At 30.4% G+C, this 23,305-nt stretch overlaps 2 protein-coding genes across 2 annotated transcripts; one reads left to right on the forward strand and one right to left on the reverse strand.

Moving 5' to 3' along the window:
- Nucleotides 1-278: 278 nt before the first annotated feature.
- LOTGIDRAFT_178337 (hypothetical protein) lies at nucleotides 279-7,309 on the reverse strand (the record flags this gene model as incomplete). Its single annotated transcript, XM_009055578.1, has 10 exons — nucleotides 279-380; nucleotides 726-837; nucleotides 1,094-1,182; nucleotides 1,932-2,038; nucleotides 2,328-2,431; nucleotides 2,525-2,549; nucleotides 2,736-2,885; nucleotides 3,364-3,412; nucleotides 6,656-6,659; nucleotides 7,245-7,309. The coding sequence occupies 10 exons, from the start codon at nucleotides 7,307-7,309 to the stop codon at nucleotides 279-281; spliced, it is 807 nt and encodes a 268-aa protein (XP_009053826.1).
- Nucleotides 6,321-14,889, forward strand: LOTGIDRAFT_116900 (hypothetical protein; the record flags this gene model as incomplete). The annotated part of the gene is made up of 16 exons (XM_009055579.1): nucleotides 6,321-6,677; nucleotides 7,005-7,127; nucleotides 7,656-7,732; nucleotides 7,991-8,120; nucleotides 8,460-8,559; nucleotides 8,750-8,989; nucleotides 9,089-9,296; nucleotides 9,586-9,751; nucleotides 9,907-10,041; nucleotides 11,669-11,791; nucleotides 12,073-12,197; nucleotides 12,840-13,000; nucleotides 13,335-13,411; nucleotides 13,672-13,749; nucleotides 14,285-14,500; nucleotides 14,710-14,889. 16 exons carry the CDS (start codon nucleotides 6,321-6,323, stop codon nucleotides 14,887-14,889), a joined length of 2,496 nt encoding a protein of 831 aa, XP_009053827.1.
- Nucleotides 14,890-23,305: the final 8,416 nt, after the last annotated feature.

Below are 23,305 nucleotides of genomic sequence, written 5' to 3' on the forward strand. Positions count from 1 at the left end.
TAATTACTGTGCTTATGAGAAATGTTGATGGACTGGGGCAATGACAATAATGGTCAACAAAAAAAAAACACAAATATCTCTCCATTTTATTTTTTAGTCAATATGTTGGTAAATTAAATTGTCCAGTCTTGTCTGACTTGTTCTACAGCAAACCCCCCAAAACACCCAACTTTAATCAGTAATCTATGCTTCATTAATACCCGAGACAGAAGTTGCATTGGCATGTTCAAAGCTTTGTATCACAATTTTCTATGCTGAAGCATCAAGCATGAACAGTATCATAATTTAAATCCTGAATGAATTGCAGACACACCAAAAGTTAAGTTTTCATATTTCACCATTTTGAAGCCTGCTTCTTTTATCATTTGTTTAAAGTCCTCCTGAAAAGGAAAAACTATTGGTAACAAGGTGATTATTAAAAGACTGACAAGGCAGATCCATCCTTCAAATAGGTGAAACTCTGATAAGGGCACGGACTTCCACATGCCAACCAAAATTTGAACCCAGGACCATCATTATTTGATGTAACCAATCAAATAACATTGTGTAGAGATTCCAACTCAATAGACTATTGCATAGGTTTCATGGAAGAATGATCCAATAGATCTTCAATTATTTTTTACACATTATTGTATTTAAAGAGACCTAACCCTTTAGGTAGCTAAAATTCATGATGTCCATTCTGTGGACAAAATTCGAAGTAAGTTATCAATATGTAGACATACTTGATTAGGAAACTGTCGAATACTCTCTACTAAATACTGATAAGATTTCCAATCACTAGCTAAAACCTGACCCATTACTGGAATTACTTGGAAGGAGTAGCTATCATACAATCTAAAAAACATAATGTTAGTTGTAGTAACATTTGAAAAAAGTTAAAAATTGTAAAAACTAATGTAAATGAAAGACAAGTTAATGTTTTCCTTTAAAATGAAATAGTCCCCTCTTTGTTGTCTCTAATCCTGCAACAAGCTCCATTTTAAGACAATTATGAATTTAAAAGTGTTACAGGTCGAACTCTGTATTCCACACAATTATTGAAAGCTTTAAGGGATACATGTGAACGTTTATTATACTTAATCAAACTTACTGACGAATAATGGGATTTTTAACATCACTAAATTCTAAACACATAAATCTACCACCAGGTTTTAATACTCTATAGGCTTCTTGTATCACCTTGAAAACACAAATTATACATACTCAATATCATTTAGGGTATGTATTGGTCACAAATTACAGACTTTTTTCTATATGAGACCAATCTTGTTCTATTCATGGTAAACTTCAAAGAGTCTTATTTTATCAATGCAAATTCATTCCATGAGCGGGGCTGTTTTGCAGCTAATATTCAAATTTGCCTCGAAAAAAAATTCTGTACATTTTAATTTACCAAAAGATTGTGCAAAGACAGATATCATCAAAAACTATGAAAACCAAACAAGTATGATTGACACATACAAACAAGATTCATCATGATCAGATTATAACTTATAATTATTGTATTTAATATATTGAGATTAGCTAAATCTTCTTAATCTCCACAAAGTCAATGATCCGAAAAGAGTTTGTTTTGCTCTTTGGATTCACCAATTAACTGTTAGCACTTGGCTACACATTATGTTTGGAGAACAGTATAAAATAAGGTAAGCTTATTATTTAAAAATTCAAAATATTCATATCTGTTTGTTTGTAAATGAAAGGATAAGCTTATCTCTTTCTGCATTGAATTTGGCTTTAGAAAAGAATTTGGCTTTAGAAAAGAATTTGGCTTTAGAAAAGAATTTGGCTTTGGAAAATGAAATTAAATGAAGAACAATTTTCCAAGAAGAACGGATCTTTTAACATATTTCTAAGTGTGCAAATGAGGACCCAAGTAAGCCAACATTCTTGGTTCTGTAAACATCAAAATAGAATTTGAAACAAACCTTGTCTATATGAGTACAGTTTCTAATACCGTAAGCTATTGTAAAAACATCAAATTGATCATTTTCTATGGGTAGACACTCTGCATTACCTTTTATAAAATTTACATCTGAAAATAAAACAGTTATTGTAGGAGCAAAAAAATTCATGTAAATTTTCATAAAATCAAGAAATAATCGAGTTTTTTAGTGCATTCCTGATATAACTAAGACATAGACAGCACATAGCTAATTAATAACCAAAGCTTAAAATAGTGGAAAATAACCAAGACATTGGAAAATATTCAGCACAGACTGAGAAATAATCAAGATTCAGCACATAATGAGAAATAACCAAGACTTACAAACTACCAAGAGCTTCAGCACATAATGAGAAAAACCGAAAACTAAGAAATGTACCTGATAAATAACCAAGACTTTCTGACCGAGATTTTCCAACATCTAACATAGCCTGGTTGATATCACAGACAGTAACTAGTGGTTTAATCTGTTGATTAATAGAACTGTTATCACATTCTGTTAAATTCTGATATTCAGGAGTAGATTTTATATCATAATCTGAATCCATATCATTATCTTCTGCATTTTTAATGTACTTTAAAAATCTAAAGGCAATATCACCTGCAAGGAACATAGAGTTAACATTAAGCTTTCAAAAACCAAAACTGGAGGTGTTGTAATAAATGTAAAATTCCAATTTAAGGAAAAGGAATAATACTAGTTCCTCATTAGTCACTTTGGAGTCACTTATTTGCAATTAAATCAATATTTACATTTTCAAAACTGGTATATAATTAGGTCACATACCTGTTCCTCCAGCCACATCTATGAGGCTGGTTCCCTTTACTGGAGCCATTCTGTGAATGAAATGGTCTTTCCACAGTCTATGTACACCTGCACTCATTGCATCATTCATTAAATCATATTTACTGGCTACATTTTCAAACACTTCATATACTAAAATGATAAATATATGCTGTTGCAACAGAACTGTCAAAAGCTTTTACAGGCTATTATTGTAAAAAATACAGTTGCATCCACAAGTTTATTGTGCTGATTTTCAACTGATTTTTCTGAACTGAATTCAAAATAAAACATACAAATAGGTTACAATTGCAATTGCTTTCAATAAATGGCAGCATGCAGGCCAAAGTCAGATTGTCATATTGAAAAGTGTCTAAAAAAAAAAAACTAAAACTGAAAATGCAATGATTGGTAAATAATTACATTTACAAGGCCTATTTTCTTCCTTGACCTTGGTTCTCTTGCACCTTACATGGCATACATTAAAAAAATAAGGTTAAGATGACTTCAGACATGTAACAATCATCTGAAAATATTCATTCATTAATGACAACCCAGGTCTATAAATATGAAAAGCATAGTGAAAGTTTGTGATTGGCAAAACTGTGACACCATTCAAATTTCGCCTTACCCTTTTCTTCCTTTTCATCTTCAGGAACTGTTTGATACCCAAAATGTGTCTCCGATTTATATTCTGAGCACACTGTAGTACATTTGCAGAAAGATTTTGTATTTGAAATACTGTATTTATTAGGAATATTTCCAAATAGTCGAAGAAAAACAGAAAAATTTCGTCTGCATATGGGCGCAGCCATCTTGGGAGTATTAATTGTTTGAACTGACTTTTGAATATGATATTAATAAATCAATGAAGATACTAGAATTACTTATTCATATATGATGTCTATTGTTGTTTATTTTCGTATGAATACTATGATTTAGAAATTCCACAATAAAAATGTCTTTGTTCTTAATTTCCATAAATTGAATTACGTTTTACCGACTGGTCCCTTAAAAATATTTGTTTCAGCATGGCTGCCGAAGGAGACAGTTTCTGTGACAGAGAGAAATATCAACGCTGTTTTAGATCTTTAGGAACGTATCTGTACAGAGAGGATGACTCTAGTAGAACAAATCTTAATGTTTTATTAGATGAGCTCAATTCTATAGATTATTCACAAGAAATTGTATCAAGAGAGGTTTGTTTCTTTTACTTTTAGTTCTCTGAGTCTGAGTCATGTTTTATTTTTGATTGCTAGAATTAGAGAACTCTTGAGGCCTATGAGTATGATATTAGCTGGAGTAGAGTCAGAAGAAAAAGACCCTGTTAAATGTGGATTTTCCACACCTCACCTTAAAGTGATGGTTTAACAGGTATTGTTCTTAAACATGCACAATAGGCACTCTTGATTGCGATGTTACATCAAAGAAATGATATCTAACTTAATACTTAATTTTTTGTAGGATGGTAACAGGCTTATAGTTCACCTCTGTAAGACAGTTCCTTTTCATCAAGAACGTATGTTAACCAAGACATGCCAAGCCATTGTAAATTTTTCTGTTCGTCAACATGTAAGTGGCTTCATATATAGAAATTGTCTTTGATTATTTTTTTAATTACAAAATTAACTTTATAATAAAGAATAAAAGATACTTAATTCGTATTGAAGTGTGTGAAAATCTTTCACAATTGAAGTTCTAATTTGAAGCCATTGGACTTGCTGCACTAATTAAAAATGAAGATCACCAGTCCTTGTTTTCCAGGGTTTCAAAATTACTTTATTTGCATAGTATCACTCAGGAAATTGCAAACCCTTTGTAACAATGTCATTTGAGTAATTTTTGTTTTACAGATTATTCTGTATGAGTATAATGTAGAGATCGCTGTACAGTTTCTAGTAACAGCTTTACAGAGATGTCCAACATGGACCCATTCTGATATTCTGCATGCCCTCACTGCCATTCTTTTTCTCAGTGGATCAAAAGTTAGCAAGGTAACTATTTAGACTCTTATTCTTCTTTAGATTTTATCTGTTCTCAAGAAAGCTTGGTGTTTTTGTATGTCCTTTTTTTGGGTTTTCTATCTGATGTGATTTTTTGTAGAGAACTTTCCATTCCAAGTATAACTGTCTGCAATCATATGATTCAATATCATTTTCATTATTAATCAAAAATTTATCAATAGGTCCAGAGCATCAAAAAGCCAACCCAGCTGATGTCATTGTCACTATAATTTTAAAAAATAGAACCATAATAAATTACATGAAACTCTACTACCAGTATTTGCTTTCCAATTTTTCTTTTTTTTTTAAATATTACTATTATTGACTGTTTTTTTATTTAACATTTTTAACTAATGATATACATATAACATAACTAAGAAATATTAAAACAGAACTTGAATCATGTTGTAACATAACTTACATTTAGTTAGATTATTCTTTCTGACTTCTCGGTATTATTATTTACAGTTCTATGAGATATTACTGGGAAAACAAGGTATTTTATCTCAATTTGCTACTGATATTAATATAGATGAAGATATATTAAATGGTACAGTTCAATGTCTGGAAAATCTAACCATCAAGTAAGTCTGTTTGGAAGAATTGTTCCTCAATATTCTTAGTTTAAAGAGTGAATTTGTGGCGTTTTGTAAAATTTGTGATATTGTATTATTGTCTTTTTTTTGCATATCAGAGTATGTCGAATATAAACTTATGAGTCCTCTATGATTTTGTCATCTATTAAATCTGTTTTAGAGTGCCTGGTGAAGACTATATGGATGATGAATATATTAAAATATGTTATGATTTATTTGTTCAAATCTTACACAATATTCCTCAAATCAAAATGGATCCTAATATTCAAAATAAGGTTTGTTACATTTGTTTTATCTGCGTTCCATTTGCAGAACTTTCAATACACCTCATATTTTTGTAAGGCAGTTTGCTATGTCTCAATTATGGAATCAACTTTATTTGAATTTTCTAGGATCTTCTATAGGTTTTTCTTGACAAATATTTTGTGAAGTTTGAGCTATTACATGATTTCTATTTCTAGGTCATTATAAGTACACTCAGAGGTCTTCATAATATATTATTGACCTCTAAAGTAATTGTTAATAATGATATAGGAAAATTATTAGCTGCTGTTCGGGTAAGTTGTAGTTATGATTTGGCAATTACGCATCTTATGCTGTTAAATGTTTTGGATACAAAGCCAATCATCAAAAAAGAGTCTTTTTGTCCTAGAGCTGAATGTATTCTTCAAATGGACAATTCTGGACACACATGGATTTGAAGGCTGAAATTTCGACAGTGAGTTGTGAACACTTGCTGATAATCTTAGCTAAAAACATTGCCTTTTCTGAGACTAAGGTGCGATCGGTCAAGCGGATGGCGAATTGTATTCACATGTATGTGATTATCTTCTTATGGCTTATAGATCAAACCTCTTTTGAATATAATGGGAATTTGCTTTTTGTATGCAGTCTCAAATAATATCCATTATCCATTTTAGGCATACATTCATCATGGATTAGGAAATCAAGTGGTATCATCTATTCCAGAAAGCCTGTGTCCAACACCCATGAGTCAGTATGATCCCAATCCTGTAAAATCTACATCCTCACCTGTAGGACCAGAACCAAAAGAAGAGAAGACTGCAGACACACCAAAAGAACCTGCAAGGTCTAGAGGAAAACGTGGAAAAAAGAAAAAGCAGGAAAAGAGCGAAGAACCTCAAAAGGAAATAGCAGAAGATAAAGCACCTATTAAAGTAACCTCCACTGAAGAAGAGTCATCCCAACTACGACCATCATGGGCTAAATTTCATAGTTCTGATTCTGAATATTCTGATACAGAAGGTGGTCAAACTTCTCGCGTTCGGTCAGCTTGTATTAAAGTGAGACAATGTGCTCTTACCTGTCTTCACACTGTTATCAAGGTTTGTTATAGCCATTTTACTAATTTAATTGACATTCTTATAACATTCAAATATTAGTCTGTATTTTGGAGCTATTACTGTTCAATTTTAGTTTTCAGTTCATATTGAAGTCCATTTTGAAATTGTCAGTCCATCAAGGCTCACTGTTACTGTTTCACAATCTGCTAGCTATTGGAAAAGAGAATTTTACATGGTACATATACATTTGATGAGCTTGTAGGTATTTACATTATAATGTAGTGTAGTTCCCCTGCATCAAACCAGATTTCCCAAATTTGAGCAGTTGTCATGAATTAAGTACTATTTCAACTAGTATATATATTTTAGAATGGTGATAAAAAGATAATATTTGGTTATTGGTCGTCTTTTATACCCGACGTTATTTCTGGTACCAATTCTACTCAATCACAAACATTGTTTACTACTATTCTTAAAGATCCTGCCCCTAAGGTAAACATTTTTACTGTCTATCATGGTGAGAGCCGAAACCAATGAATATTGTTCATATCAGAATGGAATAATTTTGATTTTGAGGGTCAGGTGCCCCATTTTGAGGGTTGATTTGACTGTAAGATAGACAGAAGAACAGGTATATACATATCACAGAGTATCTTAAAATGACGAGTCATCATTTTGATATTTGAACACGGATAATTCTAGACACACATGGATTTGAAGACTCAAATTTCGACAGTGGGCTGTGAACACTAATTGGCTTAGCTAAAATATGCCTGTTTCTTTTTAAAGAATAAAATAATACTTATTGCATTGCTCTCTAATCGGTGTTGCACATCTTCAACAGCCTAATTAGAGCAGATGAAAAGGAAGAAACACTTCATGTTCTTCTGGTTTTGAGGAAGCTAAGGCTACATCACTTAATTGTGGACACATGATAATCCAGCTTGATTCTTCAAATGCATTAAGTAATTAGGTTTGTAAGACTGTCGGTCTTATCTATTATCATGTTGAATATTTCAGTGTAGAATGGGAGCTCTGGCCACATTAACAGCTATGATAGATGGTAGTAAACCATATTTAGCTGCTGCTGAAGATTGGTGAGTTTTGGAACTGCCTCTTTTCTATTATGAGCTACTATATATGGAACCAAATTTTAATTGTTTTGAAAACAGAATATTACCATTGAGGAATTTTATTATGTATCTGTACAGGCTTGATGAAGAGTGTTTCTAAATTTTAACTTAATTTCATCCAAATTTCAACTAAATTTCATCCAAATTTCATATTTATATGTGCCCTATCACAGAAATATTGAATGATCAAATGTACATTTTATTTTGCGTATTTATTTACAGTCAAACAACAAAAGCAGCTTTCACTTCATTTTCTACTGTATTGGGTTCAATGATAAAAGAATTACATAGATGTTTATTATTAGCATTGGTAGCTGAAAACTTTCCTCTTACTTTGACACAATTAATTAAGGTAACTTTTATTAAATCAACAATTCAAATTCAACCATTTCAAAAGTTGTAAGAAATTGTTAAATAATACTATCTGGCAATTTTGCAATAGCATTTAGCTCATGAATTTTAGTACTCTACATGTCTTAAGAACCTAACCAACATCCGATCTAAATCGTTTGGCAAAATTTTCATTGGCTCACTTAATTGTTATGAATTTCACAATCATGTGACATTTTGACTGACAGCTAGCGTTACGTCTCAGTGCTCTCTCCGCCAACTAAAGACCCTTAAAGATATATTTAATGATCTTAGATTTAAAGCCCTATGTAATGAATCATTTAATAATAATTATTTACAGTGTATTGGTATGTTATTAAGTAATACACCTTACCATAGATTACAGCCAGGATTATTAAGTCGTACTGTTAAACAGATCAGACATTTTCTTAATCATAGAGGTAGGTATTCTTTTTACTCACTCAGAAAAAATTTCTTAGAGTAGTTGATGGCTGTCAAGTTTTGACTAGAATAATAAGGAAAGATGGCTTATTTAAAGATTATCGGATTTGCACTTGCTGTGTTAAGATGTATGAAATTATGTACAAAGGCTTGTCTACAAAAGTTTGAAACAGTGATTTTTCTTTTCAGATCCTAATGTGAGAGTGGCTTGTTTAACATGTTTAGGTGCAATAGCCAGTATACAACCTCCATTATTGGAAATTTGTCACATCATTCAACCATCTAGGCCACCTGTTGGTACAAGAATACATCAAAGTGCAGATAACTCTAGTCGTAATTCAATCAGTGAAGATCAGACGACAACAACAAGTGATTCTGGTTTCAACAGTCTAAATAATATGTCACAAGCATCTAGTCATACTAAAAATGGTCAGGTCTCATCTGATTGTGGAACACCTGTCTTAGCTGCCTCACCAGGAACACAAACACCAGTCTTTACAGATCAGACACTGCAGAATTATGCTCAAGATACCTCTTGGGTCATTAAATTATGCATAAAAAATGTGTTGTCACAGAAAGCTGAACAACCAGCTGCTAGACAAATCAATGATTTTGCTCCACCATGGGAGAAATCTCAGCCTGAAGTACCTGTAATGGTGTATGAACCAATTCCAGTCAGATTAGAATCACTACAAGTTCTGGCAAATTTAACTAAAGGCTACTTTCCCATTATTAGGTATGTTTATTTTAATTACAATTGAAGAAAGAAAGGTTAGAAGAAATGCTATCTGAGGATCTCTTTTTCGTCTTTGCCAAACCTCTTGACATTGATCTTTTCCATTTCCACCTGTGTTGATTGGAATAATGTGGAAAGATGATCTATGCAAAGTCACAAGACGCTACACTCTGACAGAGATAAGAACCCACGGTCACGATATGAAGGAAACATTTGAATCTTTTGAAGTATTTTCAATATGACATAAGTATGAAATATTTATAAGTGTTATTGACAATTGATTTTTTAGGAAAACTTATGTTTTATTACAAGATTTGATATTAAAATGCCTAGCCGATTCTGACTCTGTTGTTAAACTACATGGTACTAAATTATTAGATGAACTTAGTCAAGTTATGTTACAAGATTATCAGAACTCTTCTACTGGTGGACCAGAAGCCATTACTGAACAAAAGGTTTGAAAATTGATAGATATTTCACTCATGGGTCCTGGGTCGATAACAGGTGGAGATAGTACCTTTGTCAGTGATGCAGGTTGAAAAGTCTAGCATTTATGCAGCAACCACTTCTATTGAGCATAGATATTGATATAAATTTTGGTTTATTACAGTTATTAGAATTTTGGATGTCGTTTTTAAATGGTCCTGTACCAGCTATATTACAATGTGAAGGTAATAATCCTGTCAGGGCCAATGCTTGTGATTGTATATCTAATATTGGTATGGAGATATTTCAACAATTACCGGTAAGTATTTACTTTAAATATTCTATATAACTTCATTTTGGATTAACTAATGATGATGATTGTTTATATTTTTCTAGGTTGATAAATGTATCATTGTATAACTATGATATTAGGATTAACTAATGATGATGATTGTTTATATTTTTCTAGGTTAATAAATGTATCATGTGTATAACTATGATATTAGGATTAACTAATGATGGTGATTGTTTATATTTTTCTAGTTTGATAAATGTATCATGTGTATAACTATGATATTAGGATTAACTAATGATGATGATTGTTTATATTTTTCTAGTTTGATAAATGTATCAGGTGTATAACTATGATATTAGGATTAACTAATGATGATGATTGTTTATATTTTTCTAGGTTGATAAATGTATCAGGTGTATAACTATGATATTTGGATTAACTAATGATGATGATTGTTTATATTTTTCTAGGTTGATAAATGTATCATGTGTATAACTATGATATTAGGATTAACTAATGATGATGATTGTTTATATTTTTCTAGTTTGATAAATGTATCAGGTGTATAACTATGATATTAGGATTAACTAATGATGATGATTGTTTATATTTTTCTAGGTTGATAAATGTATCAGGTGTATAACTATGATATTTGGATTAACTAATGATGATGATTGTTTATATTTTTCTAGGTTGATAAATGTATCATGTGTATAACTATGATATTAGGATTAACTAATGATGATGATTGTTTATATTTTTCTAGTTTGATAAATGTATCAGGTGTATAACTATGATATTTGGATTAACTAATGATGATGATTGTTTATATTTTTCTAGGTTAATAAACGTATCATGTATAACTATGATATTTGGATTAACTAATGATGATGATTGTTTATATTTTTCTAGTTTGATAAAAGTATCATGTGTATAACTATGATATTTGGATTAACTAATGATGATGATTGTTTATATTTTGCTAGTTTGATAAACGTATCATGTGTATAACTATGATATTGGGATTAACTAATGATGGTGATTGTTTATATTTTTCTAGGTTGATAAACGTATCATGTGTATAACTATGATATTGGGATTAACTAATGATGATGATTGTTTATATTTTTCTAGTTTGATAAACATATCATGTGTATAACTATGATATTAGGATTAACTAATGATGATGATTGTTTATATTTTTCTAGTTTGATAAAGGTATCATGTGTATAACTATGGTATTAGGATTAACTAATGATGATGATTGTTTATATTTTTCTAGTTTGATAAACGTATCATGTGTATAACTATGATATTAGGATTAACTAATGATGATGATTGTTTATATTTTTCTAGTTTGATAAACGTATCATGTGTATAACTATGGTATTAGGATTAACTAATGATGATGATTGTTTATATTTTTCTAGGTTGATAAACGTATCATGTATATCTATGATTTTAGGATTAACTAATGATGATGATTGTTTATATTTTTCTAGTTTGATAAACGTATCAGGTGTATAACTATGATATTAGGATTAACTAATGATGATGATTGTTTATATTTTTCTAGTTTGATAAACGTATCATGTGTATAACTATGGTATTAGGATTAACTAATGATGATGATTGTTTATATTTTTTCTAGTTTGATAAACGTATCATGTGTATAACCATGATATTGGGATTAACTAATGATGATGATAAATTGGTGAAATCAGCAGCTGTAAGAACTCTTGGTGTTTACATTCTTTACCCCTCTTTAAAAAAGGTAAAACAGTTTATGAAAAATCGTTGACCTTTGAACTTGAGTCTTTGCTTTTTCCTTTATGTGATACAATTACATTTCAAAGAAGTTGACATTGAAAGAAGCATCTAGCCATTTAAATAGGCAAAAAAACAAGGTCCTGTGGGCATGCTATGTAGATTGGAAATTGAAAAAGAGTAGACACATTCTTCTGTTCTGACAAAGTTTCCCTTATTGTATACTGAATGGTGTTGTTTAAGCAAGACATAAATCTTCATTTTATTTCTAATAATATTTGATTATAGGAGGTAACATTTGTAGCAGATACTGCTAATGCTGTATTAATGTGTATGGAAGATTCTAGTATTAATGTTAGAATGAAAGCAGCTTGGGCTATGGCAAATCTCTGTGATGCTCTTGTATTAAATAAGTAAGTAATGTCAAGTTTTTCTTAACTATTTTTTATTATTGAGTGAGAACTCGAAAGCTTTGATGATTGCAGACTTGTATTCTCTGACTTTATTGCTCTCTAATGAATAAGCCAATCCGTGTGCAGACGCAACACGTTAATTCCCTTCTTTCACCTGGGGATGAACAATACTGGTTTAATGTGTCAGTCTATGGCCAGCGATGGAAAATAATATAATATAAAGGGTTAATGACATTGACAGTTATCCATTTTTCAATTAGAACTTGTCGAAAGCAAGTTTTCTCAGTTTATAGCGTTTATCATGAGTCTGACAATTGTAAATGTTGTAAACCCTTTGTATAAGATCCTTTTCCATGATTGTTCAATCGATGTTGTTTATCCTGAGGCGGAAGTAGGGAATTAGGGTGTGCATAACGCGCAGACAGTTCCTAATTGGCTTCTTTTGACCATTTTTGCTCATAAGTTGAAAAAAATGCATAACAGCTAGTCGTAATGAAAGAAATGGAAAGAGAATGCAGAGAAGACTCATTGAATAAGGGATTCAGAATTGACAAATGTATTTATGCTAATATTTAGCTGTTATCTCTGAAGGAAAAGTATTTGTGTAACAAAAAAGGCTATAACATCAGTAAATTGTTACAGAGACTGTGAAGCTGATCAGTTTATAGAAGATTTCTCTGATATGTTATTGTTAAAATTATTGACAACAGCTACCAGAGCATCACAAGATAGTGGTAAAGTAAAATCTAATGCTGTTAGAGCTGTTGGCAATATATTACGATACTTACCTAATAGAAGTCTAGGTAAGACTCTTTAGTTATATTTAACAAGGATAGTGTTAATAAGGTAATGACTTTTTTTTTAGGAAATCTCTTTTTATTTATAGATGTTGCTAGTTGAAAAATGATATCACACCTCATGAGGATATCTGGAACAAAAATTTTGCAGTTTTGAACTTCACTACAATGCTGGTGTATATAGAGGTCTGCAAACCCACTCTCCACCAATAAATGTGCTTTAGAGCAACAGTTAAGCAAATTTTGGGCATAACATAAAGTTTTACATGTAAACTTAACAAACATTAGTAACTGTAATGATGTGCTGTTTAATTTAAGATTTACATTGTTTGTTATTTAGGTAAAAGTAATTTTATGACAGCTGTACAGAATAGTGTTGATACCTTAGTTAAAAATATCTTAACTGGTACTATGAAGGTGAGATTAATTCTTATACTTCTACATCTAAATTAAATGAAAATGATAAATTTTAAGTCAAAGCTTTTCTTTTAAGGACACCGTTGTAGATAACATTTTCTATGTTGTTAGATTATTTTATTTTAATATAATGAGAGCACATAATATGTACCTATTTACAACTTGCTTGACTGGAATAATAAAGAAAGATGACTTTTGCAAGGTCACCAGAAGTTATTTATGTAATAATTTGACATAGTTTTGCAATTTTGATTTTATAGGTAAGATGGAATGCCTGTTATGCTATAAGTAATATGTTTAAGAATGATGGTTTACCTCATGGTTCTGTTAACTGGACAGTAAGTTTACTTCTACTTCTTTACATTCTGGATTAAAGTGGACTTGTATGGATGAAAATCTTTGTATTCATTTATTTTCTTATCAGTGATAGAAAATCTTGTGGATTAATGTACACTGGAAGTAATGATTCTGGCTATTTTAAAGCTAACCTGCATAGCCACTTCTATGCATTCATGTATGTGGCTTTAAAGTGCCAACATACGTTGTGGATTAATGTTCACTGGCAGTAATGATTTTGGTTAATTTAAAGCTAACCTGCATAGCCACTTAAAAAGAACCTATGCATTCATGTATTTGGCTTCAAAGTGGTTCAAAGTACCAACATATCCTGGAATTCATGTACACTGGGAGAAATGATGCTAGTTACATTAGACCTGTACAACCACTTCAAATGAATTAAAACAAAACAAAACTTGAGGATTCTAAAATGATTCTAGTAATTTTTAAAGCCAACCTGCACAACCATTTCAAAATGAGAATAAGCAAAATAAATTTTGCCCACTGGAATAATGTTTTACTTTTCTCTGATTACAGCCAGATGTCATCAATGCATTATGTAGTGTAGTTAAAGATTGTAAGAATTTTAAAGTCAGAATTAATGCCGGCCTAGCTTTATCATCATTGAAAGAGAGAGGTTCCTATGGTGGAAAATTCAACTATGTAATGGAAAGTTTAATAATAGCTTTAAAGACATCAGAAGATATTACAGATTTTGCAGAGTACAAATACAGAGATAATTTAACAGAGCAGGTTAGCTTTAATATTTTTTGTAAATTATAGCTGGTAGCTGTAACAATTGCTTTCTGTCCCAAGGAGTTCTCAAGATCAACATCTAGCCTTGACATGACAGACCTTATTTTTTTGTGTGATATGAATTAATCTTTTAACAAAAAATTTAAAAGTTACAATGTATGATGTATTAAAAACTTATATACTTTTTGATAATTTTGTATTTGTAGATAATGGTAGCCATATTACATATTGTATGTTTGATAGAAATAGAAGATATACAGTCATTATCATCATTATTACAACAATATACAACTATATTACAATCTTATTTATATAAATTATATACAATATCTACTATACAAACAGGTATGTATATTATACAATGTCTGTTATACAATTGTATGTAGGTATAGTCAAGCATGTTGTACACATATAGGTCCAATTCAAAACAGAAATACATGTATTTACATTTTTTAAGGTAGTATAAAAAGTGTTTATGGGAATTGAAATTCATCTTCACAATGTCAGGCTATTGTGCAGCTGAAGAAGACAACTATTTCGAATAAGGAATAAATTGCGAATGATACATGTATATTATATTTAGTGGTGAATTATATTGTAGAGAAAGAAACAGCTATGAAGAATTTATTTGAATTAAATGATAAATTGACTACACCAGAACAATTAGAAGCATTTTCATTATTCCAGTTTATATTTCTTTCTGAACAAGGTATTTCTTTCATTTCTTTACTCTAGTAACTTCTTACTTTGACAATTATATACCATTTGGCTTGATGGTAGCTATAAATGTCCCCACTGGGAACAGCAAAGCCAGAAAATCTCTGCTGCTTTGCTTTGCTCCCATCTGTGAACATTTTTCTACAACCAGAAAAGTCAGATCCAGGAATCAATTAAAAATTGGAATATACCACCTAATTTGTAATATATTAGGCTATATCCAGACAAGGATCAGATTTATCTGTAAGAATTGCTTCAAATATAATGAGTGTAGTGTTTGAATTACTAAATATAGAGTGAGCTCGTTCATCAGTCCATTGATGCCCTTAATGAATCATACTTGATTCTGGTGATCACAGCTAAGAATGAAACTTAATTATGAAAGATTTCAATAGTTTAAGGCAATCCTAGTTTCTAGCCATAGTTATTTCTTACAGTCTTAATTTATTTTCTTATTATTATTATTGATTTTTCAGCACAAGATCCTGAAGGTCCAGATTCACCAGCCAAATCTTCATTTAAACAAATTTATGATTAGATATCACCTGTCATTGTGTGCAATTTGTTATATATTTGTTGTTTATATCTACAATGTAGATTGATTGCTTTGTGTTCCATTAGTCATTAGTGAGTTTTCATAAAATTTTGCATTTTAAATTACATTTATAGACATGCAATGGCTGACCTTTACTTGATGTCTGACAAAAGCTTGTGATTTTCAGACATTTGAGCTGCTCTGCTGGTCAAGTCTACTGTCCAAAATGTAGAACCAAATCAACATCCCTGATCTACATATATGTACATAGATGTTCTTTGTTGTTCATTGTTTATATTTACGTGAATATCAAGTAAGGCCTTATTTGACAGAATGAAATCAAAATTTCAATTTGCTGTAAAAAAAAAAAAAGAACTGTGATATATGTGTTTGTTTTATTTATTGATAATTTGTGACACAGTATACATACAATGATAATAAAATTATAATAACAGAATCTTTTTTTACTGAGGAATTGTGTTTTAGAGGTTTATCTAGCGCAAAAAAAAAAACAACTTTAATTTTTCTACATTGCCATTTCTTTGGAATCAAAATATTTTTCAATTCACTTCCCAGATACACAGTCTTTGAATCAAAGGTTTAAAGACTGCTACAGAAGACAAATTTGCAATTATCCATATATGTAAAAAATAAAAACAATAATTTGAAAATACCACAGAAATATTTTCAATTGTGGACAAAATCATTTGTAAAGTGGTATCTCGTTTTCCGAAGCAGAATGGCGAACAAGCTTAACTCAACTTAAATATTAAATGAAAAAAAGAAATTGTCAATTTAAGAGTTTGATAACAGTACTGGTATTGAGTTGTTTAAGCTGTCATAGATACATGAATAAATAATTTACATAATGAATGAATAAAATAAGATCAACTGCCACCAGTTTCCGGCACCAGCATATAATAATTAAATTCTTCTAATATTACAAAAAACATACAATTCCACATTGCCTATTTCTACCTTGCCATTATTACTTTAACAGCCATAGATTCTCCTGGTTTAATACCAAACAAAAAAATTCTCAAAAATTTACAAATAAACAATAGACTTGATTCACGTCTGGTGTTGAAATTATCAGTATCTATTAAAAAGATGGCAACATCAATTTAAGAAATAGCTAATGTGAAGTCTGTATAAGGTCTATAACAAAAGAAAAGTAAATGTAAAATGTAAGAAATATCTAATGTATGCATGTATAATATACAAACTACCAGTAAACATAATCTAGCAATAAGCTAAATAGATATGAGGCAATGTAATAGAGGCAAAAAGAAGTTTGGATTTCATAAAGAACTATCTTACAATATTACTATTAAAAATAAAGATACATGCATTTTATCCAAATGCCAAGTCCATAGTCATATCAATTAAATAATCATCTAAATATTTGTTTTCCTGCCATACCACTTATCGTAATTAACAAATGAAGTCAGGTTCACCTACAATTAAACAAACAGTGCTGTCAGGACATTACTAACATTCTCAACTTCAGGTATTAGCAATGTCATGACGTCATTTGTCATTCCTGTCTTTTAGGGGGGTGATACAGATGGTTGAAATTAGGCTCTATCATCTGGTAAAGCAAATATTTAGAGGACTAAATTCTGTTGAGTGACTTAAGTAGTAATAACAATTGGATAAAACTTAAAATATGATTTTGGTTATATTTGGGCTTATCTATATGTGGTTTTAAAATTATCATTTTCACAGCCTATATAGACTAGTTCAGTAAACAAAACTTTCATAGCAGTGAGATTTAATCATTATAAATATCAACTAATAATTGTTGACAAATATCAAAAATAACCAAGAATTTTTTTGTATTATTTTGAATTTAAAATATGAAATTCAGTTAAATGCCAAGCATTAAAATTATTGAAAAAAATCATTTCTTGAAAATTAAATTGGCAGTAAAAAAATTTTGGATTTTATTTCAATCAATAATAATAAACTACTTTTAATAGCAAATTTGTCTTACAGGTATTGTTTTTACTATCTTGTAAATTCTTAAAGGGGCCTTTAAGATTAAGGGTTAACCTGGTGTCATAACTATACAACAGAATCCCTCAATAGAATCCCTACATCTAAATCTAACTAGGTAATCATTCAAAAATGTTTTAAATTTAAAATCAAACTGAAAACAAGCACAATCTGCATTCAAAATCAACATTAAAATTTCCTTAAAATGGTCTTAATTACTGAAATAATAATGCTGTAATAATGAAATAATAACACTTTAACAAGTCCCTGCCTTATTAAATAAAATTAATATTAACAATAAACAAAATTATTTGCCTGATTGGCAATTATATCTTGAATGACTGGAGAAAAAATAAGAAGGCTTCAGTCAGACTTAATTAACCAGGCCATATCAAAGCAGTGTGCAGTGAGGAAAACTGTGCCTGAAAAACAACTTATACAAGTTTTAAGTTACAGGCCTTTTAAAGAGGTTTTGTGGTAAAGAAAAGAGATAAGTTTATCACATGGAGAGAAGCTAATTGCTAATAACAGTAAAATGTAATTCAACAATTGCATGATTTTTATAACATGAGAAAAGTGTATTATAACATTCTTATAAAGCTACAACATTGATGAGGTTTAGTGTCATTTTTACCAGAATAGAAAGCTGACTATTCTGACAATCATTGACATATTTAGGCAGTAATTTTTGGGTCATGGCCCTCCCCTCAGGCTTGTGAAAGGTTCTATTCAGAAGTGAAAATTAAGCCCTTTAACTAAAAATCATCTCAGGTCATTTTAAATCCTTTGGCTTTGGGGGGGCCCTGGCACATCACTGGCTTCGCGATTCATTTGGCCTTACCTTGGAGAGACACCTCTATTTTTGGCCTCCCTCACAGGCATTTTCTAGATATGCCCCTGCTGACAATACTATTTCATGTGCAGTCTTTAATATGAATTTCTCAAAAAAGATAATTGATATCAAGCACACAAGCACAATTTTCAGCTCTAGCAGCCACAAAGCTTATATTAAGCTTAGTATGTCGACTGCAACACAGTGAGCTTTATATTCAAATCAATATGCTTAAGTGATGTAAAAAATGGGCATAATGTTGAAAGAGACCATATAATGGAGCCATAAAACTTCCTGATTGAAGATTAAATTGTACAATAAAACAAAAGTTATTTTGATGAATGATCATAATAGAAAATCAACAAAAGAAATATGGTGCCTACCATTTTTACAAAATTTACAAATCTGTATATTAAATTCAAATTAAAAACACAATAAATAAAATACATTTAAAAACAATGTTTCTCGTAGGATAAAAATCAACATTTTATCAAAATTCAATAACCATTTACATCTTTCATTATGATTAAATAACAAGATTTTAACAATAGATGGCATTTACCATTTTATTTGGCACCAAATAAGACAATTCCACTCATATTTAGCCATAAGAAGTACAATTGTATATTTAATATATTGGCACACTCTATAAACATATGATCATATATTTCATCATAATATAATGAGAGAATAGATTTCAAAACTCACCAATTATACTATAACATTTAATATACATGCTATAAACTGCAGATCTATTGCAAAAATGCATGAAAATGTGATATACAAAAAAGAAAAATCAGCAATGGCCATATGTAGTCTGAGAGCCAGTTAAAAACAAAATAGATTTTAATACCTGCTTTGTTTTCAACAGTTCAAAATTTGAAAAAAAAAAACCTTTTCAAAATTTATTAATTTTATCAAATGACTAAACAAACCTTACTGTTAGAAGAGTTCCCAGCATCAATATCTCAAATAATCTTGAGATTGTCATATTAATGATAAATTAGTAAATTTATAAACAATAGCAGATTTGACTCATTATAAAGTGATAATAGATAAAGGTGAAATCGACCTCTATGAAAGCACTGGCCAAGTGTAAACAAATTATATTTGTTTTTGTCAGTTTACAATGCTACAGATAAAGAACTTTGGACAATCTTCATTTTCAGACTTCTGTTTTCTTCTATAAGTTATGTTTAATTGTTGAATATTTCTTTTTAACCTGGTCAACTCTTTTTACTCTGAAAAAAAAACAACAATAATTAAAGAGCATATTTAAAGTTGGGCGGTGAGAGCCAAGAACATGGCCTTGTGGCATTCCCATCCCATGGAACACAAAAATTGTTAAAACAAAAATGCCTTCTGGTCATTCTCCAGTTCAATAAAAAAGAAGTTCAAGGACAGGAAAACAAAATGGAGGCAAATGTAAACAAACAATTCAATGTAATGTATTCTTATATTATGGTATTTTTCCACACTAAGCACTAAAGTAAGTTTCTAATACTTAGTGCTAGAATCACTAAGAACTAACCACCTCAAAGCACACCTACTAGAAGCACAGAGGGCTTTGATTATTATATCCCCTCTAAAGTACAGGGCTCTCTAAAGCACTTGTTTTTTTTTTCTAAATAAAGTAATGGATCTATAACTATCAAACTGTATTGCTATCAATTCTATTGAAAGTTTTACAGATTCATTGTGAAGTAATTATAAAAGTGGATTTTCAACAACTGCTATTAACTAGAGCAACTTCAATATTCTGAGTGATGAAGGTAAGAGGGGCTGTCATGGAAAAAAGCATCTAGTTGTTCAGATGGCACAATAAATTGAGGCCCTGCTTGCTATATTCTATGCACGTTGGCAGATGGAAGTAAAAAATGGGCCAATGCAGCTGTCCTGGCAAAATTTCCCTCATTGTACCCTGCATCGCGTTGCCTGTCGTCATAGGCTCACATGGTACAGAATAGTAGGATGCCACCCGACAAACTATCACAAATGCTAATAATCAGTCATTTTTTTGAAGAATCTGATGAAAATGCTTTGAATTGCGTTTGAGTTGACCTTGATTCACCTTCAGTAAACCACCATTAATTGCTCATACGGTTTCAGTATTTTGTCATCAGACATCAGACATCAGACAAGATAGTTGATAAATCTGTTTGAAATCAAAACAATTCTCTATTTAATCTTTTTCTTCACATGCAATTATTCATTATTAAAAAAAACCCAAGAAAACTTCAGCAAAAACCAGATTCTTTTATCTTCATATCAAATTAAACCACTAATGAACCTTGTAGTCATATAGGTACAAAGCAAATGTAATTATGGATAAATGCACTGGAACTACTCCAGAACTAGCTATCACACCAAAGTTAGTGACATCGATAAAACTTTTAAAGCAATTCAATTCAACCACATCTACTACATGCCATTACATCAAAGTTATTGATGCTGATGAAACCATATGAACCAATTTTATGAAATCACTTCTTCCCTATGCTACTATGCCATAAAACATTTTAAACGACACACTGCAACCACTTTGGCATCATGCCTTAATCATAATGATCATACCAAAGAATTAGAACAAGAAATCATTTCTTAATCATGCTACAGCAAAGTTGATAATGTCATTAAAACCATTTGCGACATTGCAAAGAAACTATTTGAACACCATGCTAGCAGATCAAATTGATGAATTTCTTTTCTAACAATGGGGAAAATTAAACTCTGGAACTGTTTATGAGAAGTAGGATTGAGAACAGAAACAACATGTCACACCATGCTGTCTTACCCTGCTTATAACATATCTGAATCCCACGGTTCAGCCCACTCTGGTACACCTAAATCAGCTAACTAAAACACAGTTAAATCAATGTTACCTTCAAGATTAAACCATTGGTCATCATATCATATTTGAAAGTGAAATGTCTCCAATAATCAGAGACAGAGTTTTGGACTAAGACTTTAGGTCAAAGAATTATTGTTTTGCTTGCACAGATTTTTGTGTCAAAGTCCCAAAATCTCATGAAAGTGCTTTCTTAATTTGAGAATTATTTTCTAACAAATTATAAATGGATAGAACCACTTCCAAAATCCTAAACAAATTGGCACCAATATAGTGCTGAAGCAACATTCAACAATACTGCTGAATAAGGTTGTATCTATGATTAACAAATCTTTACATGCAAAAAATCAATCTATAAAAAAAGATTTAAAACAAAAGGAAGAAATTGTTTAACTTAAAATGAAATATTATGTTATTTAAACATAAGAACATTAAGACAAACATGCCTTGTTAGTAGTTATTATATTACCAATAGCAAAAGTCTTCTTCTTGAGAGTTCATGTGTTTAATATTCACACGTTTCTTGCCTACAACTACAATATTTTCAGGGTAGATAGGGATTTAGCAAAGGCAAAAAGGTTCACTATACGATTCTGCTGATGAACTAAAAGCACAAGATATCAATGGCTAAATTGAACCAAGTTGCAAGTCTTCATCTTCATGTCTGGAGAGTTCATGTGCTTAATATCACTCGCTTAACATGTTTCTACCTCAGAACTAACACTGTAGCAAATGTTAGAAGGAAGGGAATTTGGCAAAGGAATTGAGTTAATAGACATTCCATGTTGTTAATCATACAGTCAACATTCCATGTTGTCAATCATTCAGTCAACACTCTATGTTGTGAATCATTCAGTCAACATTCCATGCTATCAATCATTCAGTCAACATTTTATGTTGTATATCATTAAGTCAACATTTAATGTTGTCAATCATTCAGAGAACATTCCATGTTGTCAAACATTCAGTCAACATTTTATATTTTCAATCATTCAGTCAACATTTTATATTGTAAATCAGTAAGTAAACATTTATGTTGTCAATCACTGAGTTAAAATTAAATCCCTCATAGAGTCATCATATTAATTTGAGTAAACATTCCATGCTTTGGAAAAGATTTTCTAATAGATTAAAAATAACCTGAGTCAAGCTGCTGTTAAGCAAGTTAAGTCAAAAATTGTCATTATTTTTTATATAACACTGGATCTAAGCTATGCAATAAGCATGTAGAATTATTGCTCTGTTTAAAATACTACAAGGATTTAGAAAAGTTAGGTTATTAACTGACAAGCATTCTATATATTTACACAACAACTAACAACTTACACTCATTATAGCATTATTTTCACTGTCTACCTCCTCTTCCTATAATAATATAATATCTTTTTTATACTCCTCTCAAATACCAACGCAATATATTGAATAACAATAATGACTTATTAAGACTTTCACTTAAAACTGGATGTTGGCATGGTATTACATGAATTTGAATGAGAATAATGAATTTGAATGAAAATATAATAAATTTCAATGAGAAAAATGAATTTGTATAAAAATATAATGAATTTGTATAAAAATATAATTAATTTGTATAAAAATATAATTAATTTGTATAAAAATATAATGAATTTCAATGAGAATATAATGGATTTCTATAGATAATGAATTTGCATGAAAATGACATGAATATTATTTTAATGAAAATCAAATTTACACTGTCAATACCTGATAATAACATGAATAATGAATTTTGATAAGAATAATGAATTTCAATGAGAATATAATGAATTTCTATAATTAATGAATGAATAAAAATTTCAGTGAGAATAGTATGAATAATCAATTTCAATGTGAATAAAATAATAGTGAATT

Source organism: Lottia gigantea (genome assembly GCF_000327385.1).
Source record: "Lottia gigantea unplaced genomic scaffold LOTGIsca_25, whole genome shotgun sequence".
NCBI lineage: Eukaryota > Metazoa > Mollusca > Gastropoda > Lottiidae > Lottia > Lottia gigantea.